Raw genomic sequence first — 24,200 nt, forward strand, 5'->3', positions numbered from 1 at the left:
ACGTGGGGAAGACGGAAGAGAAATGGCGGCAAGGTATCCAGCTCGGGCAACAGACAGAACACAACGGATTCACTGAGATATTTCTCAGGCACCTCAAACACGATGTGTAAAACCAAATGCCTCCCATACTCCTCTTCTACCTCATACCATGTGAAACCCAGAGATTCTCTATAAATTTCTACAACATTATAATAGACTATGCAGCCATTGAAAAGTTAAGTTTGGTTTATCTCACTCAACCTAAAGGAACGGCCAAGGTGTACAGTCAAAGAGAAAAGGGGATTATAGCTCAATGACCATAATTTGATCCACTTTAATAAAAATGATGGTGACCAGGAAAACAAAGACTTATCCCATGAGAAGGAACATAGGAAAGGACCAGGACATGAATCCTGCAGCTGCCCTAACTGGCCTCAAATCCCTAGTCTCATACTTGGTTAAATGTACAACTCTGGGTAAATCCCTTAGCCTTTCTGTTCCTCTGAACAGATCAGTTTTCTGATCTGTAAAACAGGGATAACATGACCTACCACATAGAGTTATTGCAAAGAGGAAGAGCTGATGTGTGGAAGACATTCAAAACAATAACGGAAACATAGTAATGTACCATGTCTGCCTGCTCTTGTGCTGGCCCACCGCCTACTGGCCCACTGCCTCCTCGTAGGGACGCCCGTGAGTACATGGCACATGCAGACAGGCTCCGTGTGTATGATTACTGCCCAGCTGTGCAAGGATGATCAGACAGAAACATTCAACCTGGAGACAAGGACTTGGGGAACTCTGCAGATCACTGAGCATCAAATACCTTGAGGGGGGATTCACTCACTCATGGAACCCCTCCCAAGTCAGAAAGGGCGACAGATGGACTGAGAAGTACCACTGTTTAACAGATGCAAGAAGACCGAGTTCCTCTGAAGGAGCAGGACAGGAGCTCACAGAAACCAGGAAAGTGCCTTCAAGTCAAAGAGGTAGGCAGCAGGAAAAAGGTCCCATCACAGCCTGTGGGGGGGAGGGGCGCGGTGGAGAAGGGTGGGAGGACAAGAGGGAACTCTGGGAGACTTGCTTAAGTCGGGTGACGGTGCTGGAGACCACTGTTTAGTTGTCGGCGGGGTGAAGGGACATGAGGGGGTGGTGACAGACAGTGGGTGGAACGGTGACACAGGGTGTGTGTCCACGTGAGTAAAGAGAAGGGCAGAGCTCACTGGGCAGTGGGGCAGAAAGTGCCTGGGGGTGAGACTAGAGACCTGAACACAGGTAGGGATGAGGCGGCTAGAAGGGGATTAAGATAAGTTACAGACCAAGCAGTGGGGGGGGGTATAACAGACGTCTTAGACAAGTCAGGGATTGGAGATACATGTCCAACCACAAAGAGGAAGAGTGAGCCTTGAAGAGGAAGAGCCTCTTTCTCCTTTGAGGCTACACAACTGAAAAATTCAAAAACCAAAATGAAAACTCACTGGGTGAGCTCAATAGATTAGCTACAAGAGAGAAAAGACTCAGTTAGCTCAGAGAGAGATCAATGGAACTAAATCCCTCTAAGCAACAAAGAGAAAACAGACTAGAGAATGGGGGGAGCCACGAGTCCACAGACCTTCCGGCACAAGAACAGAAGATCTACCACTCACGTTACTGGAGTCCTGAAAGAGAGGAGAAACGGGGGCTGAAAAAGATAATTGAAGAATATCTAAAAATCTTCCAAATTGGCAACACATTCAAAAAGCTAAGCAAACACCGAACAGGATAAACCCCCCAAATGTCATGCCACGTTATATCATAATCAAACTTCTGAACTCTATATACAATAAAAACCACATTGAAAACAGCTTGACAGAAAGAGGCATTACAGATAGAAAAACAATGGGTCAAATGGCAGACTTCTCATCTGAAACCAAGGAGAACAGAAGGAAATGACATGCTTCCCAAGTACTAAAAGGAAAGAATTGCTGACCCCACATCCTGTATTCCACAAAAATATCCTAGAATGAAGGAGACTTACATCGTTAGATGAAAGAAAACAAAAACATTTGTTACTAGAAGACCTTCCCTATAAGAAAGACTACAGATGATCTCTGACTTAGAACGGTTTTAGGATATTTTTGGCCTTATGATACTGTGCAAGTCATAGTCAGCAGTAACAGCCACAGCCAGCAGAAACCGTACTTCCAAATCTGAATTTTGACTTATTTTTCCTCAGACCAGCAATATGCAGTGCGATACTCCCTTGTGACACTAGGGGAAGCACATCTCCCAGGCAGCCCTGCAATCCCAAGGGTGACCCACCGGTACTCTACAGGGCCCTATGTTGCCAGCATTTAGGATACTATGTCTTGTGTTTCCCATCCCATCATTTCTACAAAACACCCATCTGTGGCTCCACTTTCTGGTGAGAAGAGAAGGACAATTACTCTTGAGAAGAAACTCAAGATAATTACCTGGCATGAAGGTGGCGAACTAGTAATGGCTATCACATGTGACAGTTCAGACTTTCTTAAACAACAATCAACCATATTAATGGTCAGTGTTGATGAAATCCACTGTCACCACAAAGAAAAGAGATGGGCCAGTTGATGGGCAATGGGGAACTTTGCTGTCATGCGGACAGATGACCAAATACAGAAGCTAAGCACATGCTGCTTAGGCCCACTGACGATCCAGGCTAAGGCAAGAAGTCGAATCCTAAAAGAGCAGATGATGATCCTACAGATACACAAATGGTTACAGAAAGTCCTAAGGGATTCCAGTGCTTCACAAGGCATCATAATTTTCATCATGTGAAGGTTGGTAGTGAGGCAGAAAGTGCCAACACCGAAGGGGCCGAAGCTTTTAAGGAAGACCTGCACGGGATAATCATGAATGAGAAATATGTGCCAGAGCGAGTATTTAGCGATAATGAAACAAACTTGTTCTCGGAGTGTGTGCTGGGGCATTCATACACTTGTCAGCAGTCCAAGTCAGTGCCAAGATTCAAGGCGCTGAGACATATAATGCTGCTTTTGCGTGGAAATGTTGCAGAGTTCAGATGAAAGCCTTTTCTACTCTACCACTCAGAGAGCCCTAGAGTATTCAAGAACATGAGCAGGCATATGCTTCCCATATGTTATCACTACAAAAAGAGAACCTGGATGACATTAGCACTGTTTAAAGGCTGGTTTTCAAACTGTTTTATTCCACAGGCAAGAGACTATTTGAGGCAGGCATCGTCCCATTCAGGAGTCTTCTTCTTCTTCTTTTTTTTTTAAAGATTCTATTTATTTATTTGGCAGAGAGAAATCACAAGTAGATGGAGAGGCAGGCAGAGAGAGAGAGGAAGGGAAGCAGGCTCCCTGCTGAGCAGAGAGCCCGATGCGGGACTCGATCCCAGGACCCAGAGATCATGACCTGAGCTGAAGGCAGCGGCCTAACCCACTGAGCCACCCAGGCGCCCCCTATTCAGGAGTCTTCTTATCTGAGAGGGTGCTTCAGGGCACCCACAGCAATTCAGGCACAAGCATCCTGCTGTAAAGGTTGTACCTTTGCCAACAAACAGAGCTACGCTCGTTCAATCCATGCACCAATGTGCCACAGCTATGTTCAAAGCACACTATTTGTGCCATTTGTGTAGGCTGTTGAAGTGACTGAATCTGGCCAAATTCTCCCGTTTTAGAAAAATCTTCACATTCTAAATGCTCTCCAGAATATCACTACAGAGCGAGGGGTCACGCAGCAATGCACGACAGAAGCCATACGCGAACACATTCAGAGGCTGTAACAAAGATTCTGCTGTTGAGGAATGTTAAGTAACAAGATGTTAGTGCCTGGCCAACAGCCACATCAATGAAGATATTCCTGAGCTTGCTGGTGTGGAGCGGAAGAGCTTTCTCCTGGGGACTCCGCTAATCAAACTGGAAGGACAAAGAAAAAAGCAGCTGATGCAGAAGTCACACTGAAGCACCAAAAAAAAAAAAAAGAAAGGTCACAGCAAACACTGACAGAGGACTCTGCTGCTATCAGCAGTGCCATCGGGATGTTAGAACAGATGGATGTCAGTCGCAAGACATTCACTAAGCTGACGGGCAGACACAGGATGCTCCTGCTTGCTACGCAAAAACTTGTAATGAGGGGCGCCTGGGTGGCTCAGTGGGTGAAGCCTCTGCCTTCGGATTGGGTCATGATCTCAGGGTCCTGGGATAGAGCCCCACATTGGGCTCTCTGCTCAGCGGGGAGCCTGCTTCCCCCACCCCGCGCCCCCGCCTCTGCCTCTCTGCCTACTTGTGATCTCTGTCAAATAAATAAATAAAATCTTTAAAAAACCCATACAATGAAAAGAAGAAACAAACCGCACAGTCAAAACTTGGTATCCCTCTAAAGAACTCTGCTGGCTAAACCTTCAATGAGTCTTGACGCCTTGGTGCCCTCTACCCGCTATTCTTCAAAAATTAACTGTAGCTCACCACCTCAAACGTTCCTTAGGCCCAGCTGTGTATGTTAATAAGTACCCACACAATCATGGTTTTTCACTTTCAGTATAGTATTCAGTACACTACCTGAGATATTCAACACTTCGTTATAAAACAGGTTTTGTATCAGATGACTCTGCCCACCTGTAAATGAATGTAATCGTTCTGAGGACAGGTAACCCAGGCGAGGTTACGCTATGATGGTCAGGAGGGCTGGTGTACTAAATGCATTTCTGACCACGGTGTTTTCAACTTACAGTGGGTTTACAGACATGTAACCCCACAAGTGAGGGAAGATCTGTGTAGGAGTTTGCAAAAGAGAAAGGAAATGTTAATAGAAAAAAATCTTCAAGACAAAAGGACAATGGAAAGGATACAAGTAGAGGTAAACAGACTATACTTCTCATGGGTTTTGTAAAAATTCCTTGTTGAAGCAAAAAACATCATCCGATATGCTCAGTGCACAAAGAGGAAATACAAAACACAATTATACTGGAGAGTGGGGAATGTGAAGGGGCGGATAAAAGCCAGGTTTCTACATATCAAAGCACTAGGGCGTTGATGCCACAGGCTGTGATAAATTATATGTGTATAAAACAATACCTAAAATGACTACTAAAATACAAAGAGATATTCTCAGAAACACATTTATAGCAAATGAAATTCTAAAAATTAAAGTTAACCCACAGGAAGGCAAAACAAACAAACAAAAAACCCCCCAAAAACCAGAGCAAAAATAAACAGGGAACAAAGAAAGGCCAAACAATAAAATGGCAAACTCAAGTCCTAGCATATCAGTAATTATTTAATCTTAAATGGTCTAAATACAGCAATTTAAGAAAGAAATCAGCAGAATGGATAAAGACAAAGCATGACCTGAGTATGTGCTATTCCTGGACACTTACTTCAAATATAACAACACATGTAAGGTTGAAAATAAAATTATGGAACCATATAAACCCCAAACTGCAAAATATTACCCCCAAAATGCAATAGTGACTATATTAGTGTCGAATAAAATATACTCCAAAGAAAATTTACAGGGGCAAAAAGAGACATTACATAATAATAAAGAAGTCAACACACCAAGATGACAGAGCAATCCTATGAGTGTGCGCACTGACAACAGAGCTTTGAAACGCTCAAAGCAAAAACTGGTAGAATTTAAAAGGAGAAACAGACAACTCCCGATCATACTTCAGGACTTCAATATCCCCCTCTCAGCTATTGAGGGCAATACCAAACAAAATCAGCAAGGATACAGAAAATCCGAAAACATCCTCAACCAACAAGATCATGTGGACATTTACATAAATTCCATCCAATGACAGTAGAATACACATTCTTTTCAAGCAACTTTACAAACATTCATCAAGACAGACCATATTTGGGGTCATAAAGCAAACTTCAACAAATTTAAACAACTAGATCAAATATAAAACAAACTAGAAGTCATTAACAAAAAGCATGAAATACCCCAAACACTAGGATATTAAACAATACACTTCTAAATACTTTATGGGTTAGAGAGGAAGTTTTGAATAAAGAAGTTTTTAGAACCAAATGAAATGTAGTTAAAATGTATTACTACAACTTGTGAGGAAAGTGCTCTGAGGAAAATTTATAGAACGTAATGCTTACATCAGAAAAGCAAAAAATCTCAAATCAGTAATCTAAGCATCCATCCCAAGAAACTACAGAGGAAAATACCGCCAAAGCAGATGGAAGAACGGATATAATAAAGGTCAACACAGATATCAGTGAAATCGGGAACAAAAAGGTAACAGAGAAAAAACAGTGGTATAAAGTGCTGCTTTTTTAAAAAGATCCAAAAAAATGATAAATACCTAAGAAGATTAACAAAGATAAAAAGAGAGTTGATGCGTTTCCAATATCAGGAATCTAACAGGAGATATAAGTAGAGATTCTTCCATCATAAACAATATAATAAAGGAATACTTGAAACAAATTAGAAAATTTAGATGAAATGGTACAATTCCTAAAAATGGACAACTATGGAAATTCATCCAATAATAAACATTCTGAACAGTTCTATACATATTAAATAAAATAAATATATAACTAAAAGCATCCAAAGAAAAATCTCCAGGCATAAATGTTTCACTGGAGAATGCCACCAAACATTAAAAATAAAACCAATTCTATATACTATCTTCCACATAATAAGGACTACTCTCAATATAGTTGGGGAGGTCACTATCACCTACAGACCCAAACCAATGATGGTACGAAACAAAAGACAAAAAAACAAAACAAACAAACATGAGTGAAAGAAAGAAATCTATGTATCATTACCACTAATGAAATTGCAGGAAAACTTCCTCAACATACTAGTATACTGAATACTGTAATAGAATAACAATTATATTCTAAACCAAGTAGGGCTTATTTCAAGAAACACAAAGTTGATTTCACATTCAAAACTCAAATTAATGTAATACATCCTATCGACAAGCTACAGAAGAAAAAAACACAAGATTATATTAATTGGTAGAGAAAAAGTGTGTGATAAAATTGAACACCGATTCATAATAACAACAAAAAACCCCCAGCAAATTAGGAATATAGGAAACTTTCTAAACTTGATAAGAAACTTCTATAAAGAAAACCTTATACTAACATCATACTTGATGAAAAATTGTATGTTTCCCCCTAATATCAGAAACCAGACAAGAATATCCTTTCTTCCTACTACTACTGTTCAACATCATATTGGAAATCCTAGCTAGCACAGCAGATAAGAAAAGAAAATACTAAGTATACATATGGTAGGGAAATAATAAAACTATCTCTTTTGTGGATGATATTTCTATGTTTTCTAACCCCAAGCATCCTATCACAACAAATAAATGGCTACCGTTCAGCAAGGGTGCAGGATACCAAAACAACATCCTAATTTTAATTACATTTCTGCATACTACTAAAACTTGTGTGGAAATGGAAAGTTTAAAAATCAATGCCATTTATAATAAAAGGAAAAAAACTCCTTGATATAAACCTTATAAAGTCCATACAGGACCTATCATTGAAATTTATACAACAGTGATGAAGTAAATCAAATGATACTTAAACAAACAGAGTTTGGGTTAAGTATGAACATACTGTGTTCATAATGATGCAAATTCTCAACAAATTGATCTGAAAATTTAACTCAATTTCTATCGAAATTCAACAGATTTTTTTCATAAAAATAGACAAACTTCTCCAAAACTTTATGTGGAAATTCAAAGTAATGAAGAATGCTAAATCAGTTTTAAATAAAAACAATAAAGAGAAAGAAATCATTTTACACAACTCAAAGATTTACCATCTAATTAAAGCCATCAAGTAAACTAATAGTACAGGACCAAGAAAAAGTCTAAGTATCAGCTCCTCAAAACCACATGAAATTTCTTTCTTTCTTTCTTTTTTTTAAATCAAAGCCTTAAACAGTTTTAACCAGTGCAACAACATGTGCCCATTCATATGTGTGTTCTTATCTCCTCAACAGAAAGGTGTTTGATGGTTCCAGCCTTTGTATCTCTCACAAAGATGAAGCTCCTTAAGAACAGAGACAGTGTTTTAGAACAAAGATGTTCCTGAAGTTTCCAAACCTGCCTTCAATTAACTCTCTTGACACTGGACAGCAAGGAATGTATATACAAGACACATAGCAGTCTGGGTCCTTTATCCTTAAAACAAAACCCTCCCCCTGCCAAGTAAACAAAGGATGCCATGACAAAGTGCCAAAGGCTTGGGAAGGAAGTCTGAAAGAAAATGTGTGTTTACAGTTCATTTTCTCTTCTATGTCTCTTTCTTAAAAAAAAAAAAAAAAAAAAAAAAGAAAAAGAAAAAGAAAAAGAAAAAAATTCCTGAGATATTACTGCGGTGTAAAACAAGGAAAAACATGTAGCTGGAGGTTTTCCTATGTGCACATAATCACTGGGTCTCTCCCTGGATGAACTCTCAGATGTAGGATAAGGCTCCAGATGGGGTAAGTTTCCCATCTGACTCCTCAGATGACAAATGATGTCCTACAACAGAGGGTTTCTCATCGGGAAGGAAACTGAGGGGATTCTCTTTGGTATGAACGATCAGATTCTGAGTAAGAAGTTTCCTCAGTGGTTACATTCAAGAAGTCTTTCCCCAACAGGAGCTCTTGGAGGTTGACTGAGGACTGCCCACTCGTGAAGGGTCTTCCCACTTCAGTTACACGGACAGGGTTTCTCCCAGTATGAATCCTCTGATGCTGAGTGAGGGACGAGCTGCGACTGAAGGCTTTTCCACACTCACTGCACTCATAGGGCTTCTCTCCGGTGTGGATGATAGAGTGTCGGATGAGGTTGGTGCTCCAGCAGAAGGTTTTCCCACACTCCACACATTCATAGGGCTTCTCTCCACTGTGAATCCGCTGGTGCCTCGTGAGCCCTGACCGGCGGTTGAAGGCCTTCCCACACTCCGTGCACTCATAGGGCTTCTCTCCAGTGTGGATGCTGAAGTGTCGAATGAGGTCTGCACGATTGCTAAAGGCTTTCCCACATTCTTTGCACTCAAAGGGTTTTTCTCCGGTGTGGGCCCTTTTGTGCAAGATGAAAGTAGAGCAGTGGGTGAAGGCCTTTCCACACTCGCCGCACACATAGGGCTTCTCCCCAGTGTGGATCCTCTGGTGCCTCTTGAGGTACGACCTGTGGTTGAAGGCCTTCCCACACTCCAGGCACTCAAAGGGCTTCTCCCCAGTGTGGATGACATAGTGGTGAATGAGGGCCGCACTCTCACAGAAGGCTTTCCCACACTCACTGCACTCATAGGGCTTCTCCCCAGTGTGAGTCTGCTGGTGCCACATGAGGTAGGATCTGTGTTTGAAGACCTTGCCACACTCGAAGCATTCGTAGGGATTCTCGCCACTGTGGATGATATAGTGACGGATGAAACCTGGCCTATCACGGAAGGCTTTCCCACATTCTTTGCACACAAAGGGCTTTTCTCCAGTGTGGCTCCTGTTATGCAAAACAAAAGTGGAGCGGTGGGTGAAGGCCTTCCCACATTCATTGCACTTGTAAGGCTTCTCTCCACTGTGGATCCGCTGGTGCTGGGTAAGGTGTGACTTACGGTTGAAGGCCTTCCCGCACTCCATGCACTTATAGGGCTTCTCCCCTGTATGGACCATGTGGTGTTGAAGGAGATAAGTGCTTTTACTAAATGTTTTCCCACACTCGGTACATTCATAGGGCTTCACTCCAGAGTGAATCCTTTCATGTCGAGCAAGGAGGCGTTTCTTGTTAAAAACTTTCCCACATTCATTGCATTTAAAGATATTTTCTTCTTCCTGAATCACAGGATCTTTACCTGACCCATACGAGTCACGGTCATGGAGAGCACCTCCCCGAGGGACAGGCTCCTGTACAATCCCTGAATATACATTATTAGCTGTTCCTATGTTGCCATGTTCAGAGCTTGATTTTCCAGGGAGCTTCTCCTTCTGGGGGTCTATCTCTGGTCTCAAGTGTCCTTCTTGCATTTGCAATGACCCAACCTGATCCTTAGTTCGGCCTACCTGGGAGATCCCTGGAATTCCTTGTGTTAGTTGTTCCTGGTGGAAGACTCTCTCAGACAGGGCTGGCTCACTAGTGGTTGATTCTGTGGTCTTGGATTTTCCTTTGTCACCTGAAAGAAACCCAATACATAAAAAGGTCCATTGGTAATGCCAACACAGAAAAAAATGAGCATTTCAGTGAAATGAAGGGAAAAAAACAAAGATGAAAATAGTGTCTCTGTCTTGCTACCTGTGAATCCTAGGATAACAATGTCTTTCTTTCTTGATCCTAGGACTGTTGACACCATGAAAGGGAAACCTGGGGGAGTGGCTGGGTTAGAAGACAAAGTGCAAGAGAGGAGACACAGTCGATTCCAGATTGGACATTTATGCAAATAGGTAACTCATTTGAGCCCCTGACAGTTCATGCTTAAGAGATGACTGAGGGCAATGTCTGACCACATGCAATCAGAGGGTTGGTGCTTTGAGCTATAAGATAGCAACTAGGCCTCTGGACAGTCACATAGGAAATGATTCAATCATCTGTGCTTATGTGAAGACAGTCAATAACTCTGACCCTCAAGTCAGGTGAAATTCCAAGGCTGCCAAAACTTCGTGCATGGATTTCTATACATCAAAGATAACAAGTCCCTGAGGATACAGTAGGTCATGTATGGAACCCCTCCAAAACCTATTCCTAAAAAACACCTGATACAGACATACTGGATATGACTTTACAACAACCACATTAAATAAGCTCAAAGAGCTAAAGTAAGATATGGAGATAGTCAAGAAAACTATGTATAAACAAAATGGAAATATCAATAAAGAGCTAGAAACCTAAAAAGAAACCAAAAAGAAAAGTATAATAACTGAAATGAAAAATTCACCGCAAGAATTCAAACGAAGATTTCAGTAGGATGAAGAAAGAATCAGCATACTTAAATATAGGAAATGAAAATTCTTGGGGTGCCTGGGTGGCTCAGTGGGTTAAAGCCTCTGCCTTCAGCTCAGGTCATGATCCCAGAGTCCTGGGATTGAGTCCCACATCGGACTCTGCTTGGCAGGGAGCCTGCTTCCCCCACCCCCTGCCTTTCTGCCTACTTGTGATCTTTGTCTGTCAAATAAAGAAAGAAAATCTTAAAAAAAAAAAAAAAAAAAAAAGAGAAATGAAAATTCTGTCCAAAGAACAGAAGAAAAAAAAAATTTAAGAAAAGTGAACATACTCGAATGGACTTTGTGATATACCACTAAATGAGCCAATATAGTTATTGTAGGATTAGTCAGAAAGAAAAAGGGTAAGAGAAAGTATTTTTTTTTAAAGATTTTATTTTTATTTATTTGAGAGAGAGACAGTGAGAGAGAGCATGAGAGAGGAGAAGGTCAGAGGGAGAAGCAGACTCCCCATGGAGCTGGGAGCCCGATGCGGGACTCGATCCCGGGACTCCAGGATCATGACCTGAGCCGAAGGCAGACGTCCAACCAACTGAGCCACCCAGGCGTCCCAAAAAGAAAGTATTTTAATAAGTGGCTGAAAATATCCCAAATTTGATGAAAGAAATCAACAATAAATATCCAAAAAGATCAGTGCACTCCAAGAAAGAAGAACTAAAAGATTCACACCAATAAAACTTACAATCAAACTTTTGAAACCCAAAGATAAACAGAGTATCTTGACAGCAACCTTGATGCTACTTGTCACATATAAGAAATTCTCAATGAGGGGCGCCTGGGTGGCTCAGTGGGTTAAGCCACTGCCTTCGGCTCAGGTCATGATCTCAGAGTCTTGGGATCGAGCCCCGAATTGGGCTCTTTGCTCAGCTGGGAGCCTGCTTCCTCCTTTCTCTCTGCCTACCTCTCTGCCTGCTTGTGATCTCCGTCTGTCAAATAAATAAATAAAAACTTAAAAAAAAAAAAAAAAGAAATTCTCAATGAGATTACGAGCAGACTTCTTATCAGAAACCTGGGAGGCCAGAAAACTGTGGGTCAATATATTTGAGGGTAAAAGACAAACAATGTCAAACAAGAATCCTATATCTGGCAAAAGTGTCCTCTAAGAAGGAGAAATTAAGGGGCATCTGGGTGGCTCAGCTGGTTAAGCATCTGCCTTTGGCTCAGGTCATGATCCCAAGGTCCTGGGATAGAGCCCCACATCAGGCTCTCTGCTCAGTGGTGAGCCTGCTTCCTACTCTCTCTCTGCCTGCCGCTCTGCCTACTTGTGATCTCTGTCAAATAAATAAATGAATAAAATCTTTAAAAATAAAAAAATAAAAGCTAGTGTTACTGTAACTTCGGGCTATAATTCCACATCTAGTTTCTACATAATTCAAAAGACTAATGAATTTAAAAGAGTTATTAGTCTTAAGTCTGGGGCAACACAATATACAAAAATATACTTTTGTGACACGAACAACCAAAACAGTTGAGAACTGAGCTGTAAAGGAGAATTTTGTTTGTTTGTTTTTCAAAGATTATTTATTTATCAAGCCTGATGCGGGGCTTGACCCCAAGACCCTGGGATCATGACCTGAGTTGAAGGCAAACACTTAGCCGACTGAGCCACCCAGGCGCCCCAGAACATTGTATTTTAATAAAAGATCTAATACAGCAAGAAGCTGCAACAATTATAAACATGTACTTAAAAACAGACCATCAAAATATATGGAACAAAAAGTGACACAATGAAGGAAAAGAGAGACAATCCTATAGTAATAAAATAAAATAAAAACTTAAAAAAAAAAAAAAGAAATTCTCAATGAGATTACGAGCAGACTTCTTATCAGAAACCTGGGAGGCCAGAAAACTGTGGGTCAATATATTTGAGGGTAAAAGACAAACAATGTCAAACAAGAATCCTATATCTCAGTCTCAATAATGGAGAGCACAATCAGACAAAATATAAATAAGGAAATAGAGGACTTAACATAATAAACCAGCTAGACATAACAGACATATACAGAACATTCTATTCAACAACAGGATATAAATTCTTCTCAAATGAACATGGAACATTTTCCAGGATAGATCATGTTAACACCAAAATTAGGTCTCAACAGATTTAAAAAGATATCATATAAAATATGACTCACTTCTACTGAAAATGAAAACTTAAGATATTAAAACTTACAGGATGCAATGAAAGCAGCATTAACAGGGAAATTTACAGTTATAAATGCTTATGTTAAATAACAAAAGAGACGTCAAATCAACAAACTAGTAGACAACTTAAGGATGCAGGAAAAGAACACACTAAAACCACAGTGAAGGGAAGGAGGGAAATAGTAAAGATTAAAAGGAAATGATAAAGAAAATAGAAAAATAGAAACAAAAATCAGGATAATAGAAACTTGGTTCTTTGAAAAGATCAACAAAATTGGCAACCTTTAGCTAGATGAACTAAGAAAAAAAAGATACTTAAATGACTAAATCAGAAATGGAAGTGGGGACATTACTACCGATTCTGCAGAAATTTAAAAAAATAAGATTATAAGAGACTATTATGAACAACTGTACACCAACAAATTGGGTAACCTAGATAAAACAGACAACTTTCTAGAAACATAAAACCATGAAGACTGAATCAGGAAGAAATACAAAATCTGAATAGACATCTACCTAGTAAGGAGACTGAATTAGTAGTAAAAATATCTCCCAACAAAGAAAAACCTTGGCCCTGATAGTTACACTTATGAATTCCACCAAAGGCTTTAAAAGAAGAACACCAATCCTCTAACTTTTCCAAAATATTGAAGAGGAGGAAACACTTCTTAAATTATGAAGGCCATTAATATCCTCATACCAAAACTAAAGACACTACAGTAAAATTATAGCCTAATACACCTCACAAACATTGATGTAAAAAATCCTCAACAAAATAACAGCAAATTCTGCAGCATATTGAAAGGATCATACACCATGACCAAGTGGGGTTTACTGCTGCAATGCAAGGGTGGTTTGACATAAGAAAACTGATAAATGTAACAACACATTACTAGAATGAAGGGGAATTGCCCATAAAATGATCTCAATGGACACTGAAAAAGCCTTTGAAAATTCAACATCCAGGGGCGCCTGGGTTGCTCAGTGGGTTGAGCCTCTGCCTTCTGCTCAGGTCAGGATCCGAGAGTCCTGGGATCAAGCCCCGCATCAGGCTCTCTGCTCAGCGGGGAGCCTGCTTCCCCCCCCACTCTGCCTGCCTCTCTGTCTACTTGTGATCTCTGTCTGTTAAATAAATAAATAAAATCTTTTAAAAAAGAAAAGATATTTCATCAAAGACGACATACAAATGGTTAATAAACGCAAGGTGAGAACGCCTGAGTGGCTCAGTTGGTTGAGCAACTGCCTTCAGCTCAGGTCATGATCCTGGAGTCCCAGGATCGAGTCCCACATTGGGCTCCCTGCTCCACAGGGAGTCCGCTTCTCCCTCTGACCTTCTCCCCTCTCACTCTCTCTCTCAAATAAATAAAATCTTGGAGTTCGATTGGGAGCGGGAGCGAAGACCAGACTCGAGAGAGCCCTGAGCAGCCCTACAGCCGCCACTGGCCTAGTTTCCTTCACACCCCGGGAGGAGCTGCCGCGGCCGCAGCCGGCATAGTCCCCATCACCGCAGCCAGGAGCAGCGAGGCCAGGATCCTGCAGCCGCCTGCTGGCCTCGCCCTCCGCGCTGCCCACACCAAGGCCCGCAGCACAAGGAGCGGCGGCCCGGGGGGGCCTCACATTGGCGGCGCCTGCCGGCAGGGACAAAAAGGTCATCGCAACAAAGGTTTGGGAACAGTAAAATGGTTCAATGTAAGAAATGGGCATGGTTTCGTCAGCAGGAAGGGCACCAAGGAAGACGGATCTGCATCACAGGCTGCCCGAGGGAAGAAGAACTCCAGGAAGCACCTTAGCAGTGGAGGAGACGGAGAGACTGTGGAGTCAGATGCTGCGGACGGAGAGAAGGGTGCCGAGGCAGCAAACGTGGCGGGCCCCGCGGGAGCCCAGGGCGGGCCCCGCAGGAGTCCAGGGTGAGGCGGTAAGTCCGTGACAGACCCGAGCCATTACACACGCTCTCCGCGTCGCAGGGTCCTCCACGCAGTCACCAGCCGAATGACCGGAGCAGGGAGCGTGCGGGAAGGACGCGGGATCGGAAAGTGCTCCCGAAGGGCAGGCCCACAGCGCCGACCCCACCGCAGGCGACGGTTCCCGCCTTGTTCCTGCGGAGACCCTACAGCACGGACTGCAGTGGGCCAACCCTCCCGCGCAGGGAGAAGGGATGGCAGGTGCGGACACCGGGGTGCACGGGAAGAAGGGGATTGAAGACCCCGATTCCACAGAGGTCCTCCTCATCAAAGACAACCTAGAGAGGATGGCAACGAGGAAGATAAGGAAAATCAAGGAGATGAGACCCAGGGTCAGCAGCCACCTCAACGCCACTACCGCCGCAACCTCAGTTACCGACGCAGACACCCAGAAAACCCTAAACCACAAGACGGCAGAGACAAAAGCAGCCGGTCCACTCGCTGAGAATTCGTGGGCGCCCGAGGCTGAGCAGTGTGGGGCTGAGTAAACCCCTGCTTTCCGTCTCTACCAGCACCCGGTTAGTCACCCAACACGAAGAAATGAAGATGACATTCCAGCAATAAGAAATGAACAAGAGAATGGAGCTGGGGGCGCCTGGGTGGCTCAGTGTGTTAAGCCGCTGCCTTCGGCTCAGGTCATGATCCCAGAGTCCTGGGATCGAGCCCCGCATAGGGCTCTCTGCTCATCGGGGAGCCTGCTTTCTCCCCTCTCTCTCTGCCTGCCTCTCTGTCTGCTTGTGATCTCTGTCTGTCAAATAAATAAATAAAATTTAAAAAAAAGAGAGAGAGAATGGAGCTGAAGACCTTAAGTGCTTGCTTTTTGCCCACTGACCAGATAAACAGAACTACCTGCATTATCTATGCAGCATGGCCTTTTACTGCTTTTACCTAAAGATGTCTCTTTTTTGAAATGACAAACATGTTTTTTAAGAAAAAAAAAAAAGCCTCGTTTTTCTCAATATACCTTTAAAGGTTTTAAAATTGTTTCATATCTGGTCAAGTTGAGATTTTTAAGAACCTCATTTTTAAATTGTAATAAAAGTTTACAACTTGATTTTTTCAAAAAAGTCAATAAACAGCAAGCACCCGTTAACAAAGGTCTTTTTTTTTTTTTTTTAACAAAGGTCTTAAAAAAATAAAATAAAAACCCACAAGGTGTTCAACATCACTTATCATTAGGGAAATGCAAAGGAAACCTACAATGTGGTATCCTCTCATGTCTATTAGGATGGCTATCAAAAAATCAGAAAGAACAAATACTGGCGGATGTAGAGCCAATGCCAGCTCTGGGGCACTGTCGTGGGAATGCAAAATTAGACAGCCTCTGCTGAAACAGAAAGGAAGCTCCTCAGAAAGTTAAAAATGGAATTCAGAGATGACTCAGCAATTTCATTTCTTGTTATATGCCCAAAGAATTAAAATCAGGTTCTCAAAGATGCTTGTACACCCACGTTCACAGCAGTCTTATTCCACAATAGCAACCCAAGTCTCCGCTGAGGGATGAACAGATGACAAAGTGTGCTATGTGGAGTATTACCAAGCCTTAAGAAGGAAGGAAATTCTGACACGTGCTACAACACGGATGAAACTTGAGGACATTATGCTAAGTGAAACTGGCCAGAGCCAAAGACACACAAATACTGCATCATTCCACTCATACGAAGTACTTACAGGAGTCAAAATCATAGGCACAGAAGTAAAATTGTGGTTGCCAGGGCCTGGAGCAGAGAGATTGGGGGTCACTGTATCATGGGTATAGAGTTTCAATTTTACACAATCAAAAGCTTTGGAGATGGATGGTAGAGACAGGTATACGGGATTATGAATGTGTTTTGTACCACTCAACTGTACAATTAAAAATGGATAAATGTCAAGTTTTATGCTATGAATATTTTAACACACAAAAATAACAGCAAGAATACACATACAATCCCTACAAATCAAAAAGAAAATGCAAAGTTAATAGAAAAATAGGTATTTATCATGAAACGACACTCCAAGGAGAAAATACAGACTGACCGAGATCATATGAGCAGGTGCCAAAGGTCCTCAGGAGGAAGGAAAAGCAAGTGGAGCCCACATGAGATACAGTTTCGTTGACCTGATACCTGAGAGTAGCAGACACCGGGCAGAGTACTGTCAGCGACCGAGGAGCCCTACAGTACCAAGTCCCGGGCAAAGCATGGGCCGAAGGAACCTCCATGCGATCCCGGGGCAAGTGTGAACTGCTACGTGTTCTTCAGAACACCATGGCCGTTAGCCAGTGAGCAGGTGAGCCTGCATGGCCTATAATCCAACATGTCACCCCAGGAGACATCAGAGACACCGCCATCTCTTGCTAGATGACCGACGCAGGACTGCTCCTGGAAGCAGCACCTATGAGAGTCAGAACGTGTGAGTAACGAAGCGCAGAGTGGGTGAACACACCGAGAGACAGGAACTTTCTTACTGCTTTTCTTCGACTGTGAGGATTTGAGCCCATTTGTATGGTGAGTCGAAAAAAAGTGAAGTCACATTACACAACAAGCAGAATATGAATGAAGAAAACAGTTTCCTGCAAAGGTGTGCTCTAGACTCTGGCTCAGAACTGGCCAGGGCCAAGGGCAAGACCACTCCCACTCGATGGTAGGGGAAGCTGCAGACCCTGGAGCCTGAACGAGTGTGGTAGGGTTGAGGATCAAGCAAGGGAGGCGGCGGACCTGACTTTCAACGCCAAGACCCGCTGAGACATCATGGCTGGGGCAGTGGGAAGCCCTGGAAGTGAGTCCGAGCCCCTGAGGTAACTCGTGCAGAACACAGAGTTGACCAGAGGCCCAGCAGATGCAGAGGCCGGTTACGAGGCTAGCAGCAACCCCCAGAGAAAAGACGATGGGAGTGTGCACTGAGCCTGGGGACCGGTCTGAGGGAGGCGGTACGAGTGATGGATTCGGGAGATGGAGAAGATGTAAAATGCATGGAACATAGGCATAGCTGGATGTGGGGCCGGAGGGAGCTGGGGGTGTGAAGAACTCTCGGAGGCTGTCTCCAGTCTCTAACCTGCTTGGGTGGCAGGACCATTCCCTGAAACTTGGGAGGTGGGAGGAGTCAGCGACCTTCTGGGCCCCTTGGCAAGAATGCTGACTTCGGGTCAAAGGGCTCCATGGCATCCAAAGCAGCAGAGAAGCCAGAACAAGAAGCTTCCCCAGGGAACCAGGGCCAGCGGTCTCCTGCTGGTCTCGAGCCTGGAGGGTCCCCCACCTGCCCACACCTTGGCTCGTACCTGCATAGGCGCTCTGAGACAGGTGTCCCTTTAGCATCCACAGCTCCTGCCCTTGCTCCAACTGGTAGATCAGCTCAGGTCTAGGAACAGGACACCCTGTTCACAGAGAAAGAAAGAAGATGCTAGGGTTTGTGTGAAAAGAAAGAAAATCCCTCCATCTAGTCTGTAAACAAGACCTTGGAATAAAACCAGCTCCCATGCACACAAAATGCTACCATGCAAACCTGGGAGCGGAAGGCATGCCATGCTGCCGGGCAGTTTTCTTCCTCATGTAAAGTAAAAAACCAATATATAGAGTCATAAATATCATAGTATAAATACAAACTCTAATCATAAATAAAATCGTAAAGGACTGTGTCAAACAAATGCCTTATAGCATTTCAAAATTGAAATGAATTACAATTTACACATTTATTATTTTTTTTAAAAGATTTTATTTATTCATTTGACAGAGAGAGATCACAAGCAAGCAGAGAGGCAGGCAGCGAGAGAGGAAGGGAAGCAGGCTCCCTGCTGAGCAGAGATCCCAGGATCCTGAGATCATGACCTGAGCCGAAGGCAGTGGCTCAACCCACTGAGCCACCCAGGCGCCCCACAATTTACACATTTAAAATATTGATGTATTTATTCAAAACTAGGCATTTGGCTTCAATGATCTAGCTCTTCTTCTAGATCCTAAGCACGGTTTTGTACTGTTCTTCCTATACGCCACAGACAAAATGAGGATTCTGTCGTAGGACTTCCACCCAGCATCCTTGGCAAGTACACGCTGCAATCAGCACCACTTTGTAGATGAAGAAACCAAGGCTCAGGCAGATAATGGGATGTGCCAAAGAGCACAGAGCTGGTGACTGGCTGAGCCAAAATGGAAACCTGGCTCTAGCCGTACCTGCTCTCTATGCTGTTTGACCACAAAGCTGCACACCATCGTTCCAGATGTGCTGAGTCCAGGCATAAGGATGATGACGACCATGATGAGAGAAACAGGACTGGCAGTGAGATTTTCAGCTGCTAACCTGCACATGAGCTGGTCACACCATGTGTGTGTGAATCCCAGTGACCCACTGATCCGGGCTACAGTCCAGGAAGTAAAAACTAAAGTATGTATCACCCCAGCTCACCATCGAGCACACCGAAGCACAGACAGGTTTGGTATCTTGTCTGCAGCCACAGTTTTTAAGGAGCAGACTAGGACTGAACATCAGGGATCTGGCTCTAGACCTTTGTCTCCTAAACATGACACTAAGGAGGAAAAGGCAAGCAACTCTGTGTGTGGCCAGCAGCCTCAGACCAAGTGGAGGGTGGTGGCGAAGCAGGGCCATGAGCATGAAGATTCATCCTCAGACCAGAGGGGTCTGGGGAGGGACAGACTTAAGGACTCTAGACTTCAGCATTTCTTAACTACTAAGAAATAATAAAACTGAGACTCCTACACAGAGATATGGTCACAGACCATTTACAGAAACATCAAATATTGCACACTGTCAAAAGCATTAAACATAAAAAGGATTTCTACTAAAAAGAAAGAAAAACACCAGAGAACAGCTCCATAAAATGAAATACGTTCCACACTGAGTAAATTAAGCTGTGTGGGGGACTCACTACAGTGGCCGAGGTTTCCTGATCTCCTGAACACCGGGATGCCATGAGATTATATGGGGGAGCAGGAAGCATGCCTGGGGCCGTGCTCCAAGGACCTGAGCAGGCTGTGGCTATTATTAACTACTTTTCCTAAAAGTGACTCACTCTTTATTTTTCCTAGATTCCTTCAACAACGGAATCTGTATCACTGTAGTAGGTGGGAAATCAGCATCATTAGCCTTGATGGGAGGTCACCCTGAAGACTCAGCAAAGAAATCAAAATGATCTTAATCCCCAGTGAGCTCATGAAAGGCAAATTAGCAACGATTAGGGGGTGAGGCGTTAAAATTCAACACTAAACCCAGATTTATCCTTAACAACAATCAGAAGACAGGGAAGAACAGAAATAATGCAAAGATGATGTCAGGGTGTCCCTCCATGCCAGCTGCTGATGTGTCCATTAGTCCCTGAAACAGGGTTTCTCAACCGCCATACAACTGACATGTAAGTCACGGTAATTCTTTGCTGGGAAGATAGGGAGGAAACTCCTGTGCATTGTAAGGATGTCCGGCAGCATTCCAGGTCTCTGCCCACTCAGTGCCTGTCCCACCTCCATCCCACCTGGGACAACCAAAAATGTCTCCAGACATTGCCCAGTGTCCTGGAGGGATGACATCGTCCCTGAATGAGAACCACAGGCATAGCGGGTTATAACCAGGAAGACGAGAGAATGTGAGGTGGAGGGAGGATCCTCCGTGACAGCTGCCGGTCAGGACACAGATGGAGAGGTGGGGACTATGCGCAGAAGGGGCGACCGTGTGAGAGGCCGAAATGCCCCAGAACACGCAGCAGCAGACACGACAGCCAGCGGAGTGAGCTCCAGGAAAGCACTGAAGGTGAGGGGTGAGGTCAGCAGGAGGAGAGCGTGGACTTTTATTCTGAAACATTTTGTTACGAAATATTTAATCTATCAGGCTGTTCTAGTTTTGCTGTTTCTCTTCTCACTGGCAGACGTAATTCCAGTTCTCCAAGAACAGACACGTCTCATCCTCGGCTCTGGATTTATAGTCCCCCTTTCCCTCAAATTGAACAGCCTGTGCTGATTCTACCCAAGGAGAGAAAACACTGAAGCTGGTGCTTCTCAGCCGCAGCACCAGGGACGCAGCAGGCGGCACAATTCGTCACTGAGCGGGCGCTGTCTCAACCATCAGAGGGGGTTACACCATCTCCGGACTTGAACCCTAGATGCCAGTCCCAGATGCACCCACGGCAGGACAACCCAGAGGGCACGCAAACATTGCCAAATGTCTCCTGAGGGCACAACTGCCAGCTGCCGAGGAGCATTACTCTAACGTCTCTCGAACCGGCAGAGGATGCTGGCCCTTGAACCTCGGGACCATCATGGAGGCACAAACACAGAGAAGCCCCATAACTGGGACCATGTCCTTTGGGACAGTATCTGTCGGCGCTGAAGGCAAAGGCCTCCCGGGGGCCTGCCTGACTCACTCCCTCCTTGGAGAACATCCCATCACTCACAGGCCTGCTAAGGACACTTGAGCCAATCAGGCTCGTGCAGTCAGCTCCCCCTCCGGAATGTGAAATCAGAACCTCGGATGGAGGCCAGTCTGTGCTGGGCACTGGGGTGACAGGTCCCGAGAAGTACTGGCTCCGGTGGCCGTTCCTGCCTCAAGAACACCCCACACGGCCCAGCAGCAGACAGACAAAGAGGAACAGTATAAGCACGCCAAGATGCGGAGACGAGGCATCTGGGGGCCAGAGAGAGAAGGGACCAGTGGCCAGTCCTGTCACTACTTGATGAGGCAGGAAAAAAACCTTCCTACATACAGAGACATTAGCAGAGAGAGCCAGAGAGAGAAGCCAGGACAAGAGACCAGAAGCCACAGCATCATCGTCGTGGTTCCCAGTTCCTCTACCAGAGCCTCACGGGACCAGCTGGAAATCCTCCCTTTGGGTTCTGCAGAACACCCCCCTTTCCTTCCACGGTTTTCTAGGAGCCAAAGAGGAACTGTTTCTTGCCCAAACAGACACAGGAGAGCAGGTCCAAAGAGATTAACCTAGAAAATGGCTGAAGCTGCAGGGAGGAGGGTCACGGGGAGGGCTCCAGAGGTCTTCTTGATCAGCCAGGCCTGGAGCCAGAGGGTGCTCTGACAAGGAGGCAGCAGGTGTCCCCATGGTGGAGTGGGGAGGACTTACCCAGAGACACCAGAAGTCCACAGTTTTCCAGCATCACCTCCTGGTACAGGGTCCTCTGGGCGGGGTCCAGCTGCCCCCACTCCTCCTGGGTAAAAGTCACGGCCACATCATCGAAGGTCACAGATATCTGCAAAGTCAAACACAGAGAGTAGCGTTGGCCTTGGGGCTGCTGGATGGGACCAGAGCTCATCCCTACATCCCCGGTAAAGATGCAGAGTGATCAAGGCTCCAATCACCCAGTACCTCCTGAGGGCCAAGCTCTGTGCTGGGTTCGAGGGGGAGGTGGGCCCTGCTCTGGATGTGCTCCAGTAGTGTAAGGGGGAAGCCCTCTGTGGGAGGCCCTGGAAGGTCACACAGACAATGGAAATGACGCAAGGACTGGGAGATGCAGACAGCAAGGGCTCTAGGACGTCAGAGGAATGAGCGAGCATGGTAATAACGGTGTCAGTAACAACAGCAGTACCTGAGCCTCACTGATCTTGCTAGCTGCCTGCCTCAGGCTGAGGGCTTCGCATCCTAGGTAAAGGGACTACGAGTCCCCAGCTCTTAAGTCACCTTGAGTTTCCACCAGTGTTGTCTAGTTGTTCGAGTGTTGACTTGAAAACACTTCATAAGGAGTTTGCCTTGTTAACATTACTCCACCATTTTCTAGTTTCCTCAATGTTAAATATCCAACATGTGCAGGACCACATCCTACACACCACAAGTTAGATATAAAGAAATCAGCTACTCCACTCCCCGATGGACAGCCCCACTACTGCACATCTGTCATTTAAATGCTCCAAGCCACTGGCTCATGGTTTTTAATGTGCACTTTCAGTACCCACATCTCTGTGCATTGCAGTTTTGTCCCCTCTATAAGTGCTCTCGAATTAATATTTCAATTATATACCTGGACATTCCTAATTAATTGGTTCATACATAGGAACCCTGCAGTATTACCTAGCTCTGGTGCTGGATAAACTCACATCACCAGGCACATCTTGGGCATTTAGATAAACACAGAAAAGTCAACTAAGGCCTCCACATTGACAACCAAATGATATATGTCTAAGTTATGGAAACTCTCTGACATGCACTCCCCTAGCATCGTATATGTGATTGGTTAGGGTACAGATATGCATTTTTCTGATCCGTCTTGAGCTGAAAATTGGGGAAGAATTAGCAAGGATCAGTTATTAATCAAATCTTGGCTACCTGGGGCCGAGTCTTAGAGAAGTCATGGTCTAGCTTCCTGGGTGTTACTCAGGGTTAGGAATCGGGCTTCCAGCCAAGAATGACAGAGAGGACTGGTTCCCAGGTTGCTAAGAGTAGAGGAGGGATTCAATTCCTGGGCAGGAGCTGCACGTCTGGGGTCAGTGTCACTTTTAAATACGGTGTGCCCATTGTCGGGCCATCTGCACATTCAGTCCCTCTCCGTGTACTCTAAGACTGGAGATGAAGAAAGTGACAACCTTCTCCACTCGTCTGACACACACACATCAAAGAGAAACCGAGTACCCCCTCGCTCCAGGCTGCCCAGGAGCCCTCTCCGCAGCAGCGAGGCAGCAATACCCCAGACATCGTCCACTCACCCGCGCAGGGTCCATCCATGCCGCCGCCATCATGGGACCCTGTGCACGGAGCGGGGCCCGGACCCGCAGCGATGCAGGCAGGTCCCGCCCGCTCGGCCGACTGCCACCTCTCCCCTGCCCCGGGAGGTGTGACCGCGGCTGACGTTCCGACTCCCCGGACGCTGGGTGGCTCACGGCTCCTTCAAAGGCGCGGGGCTGAGCGGTAGCCGTCTCTCTGCTCTTCTTGGAAGAGCTTCACTGGAGGCGGCCACAGAACAGCGACGCCCTCCCCACAGCTGGCGTGGACGGAACCGTCGCACACGAATGACGTAGGACCAGGAGCCCGGAAGCCCCGCCGCCAAGGGAGCGGACGCCAGTGCACAGCCTTCTGGGAAGTGTAGTTTGGGCTCTATAAAGTGCCCCGGAAGAACCTGTTCCGGAGCGGGTCCTCCTCCTCCTAAAAGACTTACCAGACCCAGAGCTTGTCGTCACACCCCCTCTTCACGGCGAACACAACGCGAGGGGACAGAGGAAAAAAGGCGAGGCCGTCTCTGTCCCGCCCGG

At 44.9% G+C, this 24,200-nt stretch overlaps 1 protein-coding gene and 1 pseudogene across 1 annotated transcript; one reads left to right on the forward strand and one right to left on the reverse strand.

The window, feature by feature from the left end:
* Window positions 1–8,300: 8,300 nt before the first annotated feature.
* LOC122912135 (zinc finger protein 805-like) lies at window positions 8,301–23,894 on the reverse strand. Its single transcript, XM_044257503.1, has 4 exons — window positions 23,658–23,894; window positions 22,084–22,210; window positions 18,289–18,384; window positions 8,301–10,100 (listed from the first exon to the last, which is right to left on the reverse strand). Exons 1-4 carry the CDS (start codon window positions 23,688–23,690, stop codon window positions 8,488–8,490), a joined length of 1,869 nt encoding a protein of 622 aa, XP_044113438.1. The 5' UTR covers window positions 23,691–23,894; the 3' UTR covers window positions 8,301–8,487.
* LOC122914623 lies at window positions 14,255–15,517 on the forward strand (annotated as a pseudogene).
* Window positions 23,895–24,200: the final 306 nt, after the last annotated feature.

The sequence above is a fragment of the Neovison vison genome, chromosome 7 (assembly GCF_020171115.1).
Source record: "Neovison vison isolate M4711 chromosome 7, ASM_NN_V1, whole genome shotgun sequence".
NCBI classification, from domain to species: domain Eukaryota; kingdom Metazoa; phylum Chordata; class Mammalia; order Carnivora; family Mustelidae; genus Neogale; species Neogale vison.

Excerpts from the sequence above, each read along its gene's own strand:
- LOC122912135 (XM_044257503.1), bottom strand. The coding sequence starts at position 23,690 with ATGATGGCGGCGGCATGGATGGACCCTGCGCGG. Across the intron at positions 18,385-22,083 it reads TGGACTTCTGGTGTCTCTGG|GGTGTCCTGTTCCTAGACCT; the intron begins GTAAGTCCTCCC and ends CTCTGTGAACAG. Across the intron at positions 10,101-18,288 it reads GTCTCAGAGCGCCTATGCAG|GTGACAAAGGAAAATCCAAG; the intron begins GTACGAGCCAAG and ends GGTTTCTTTCAG.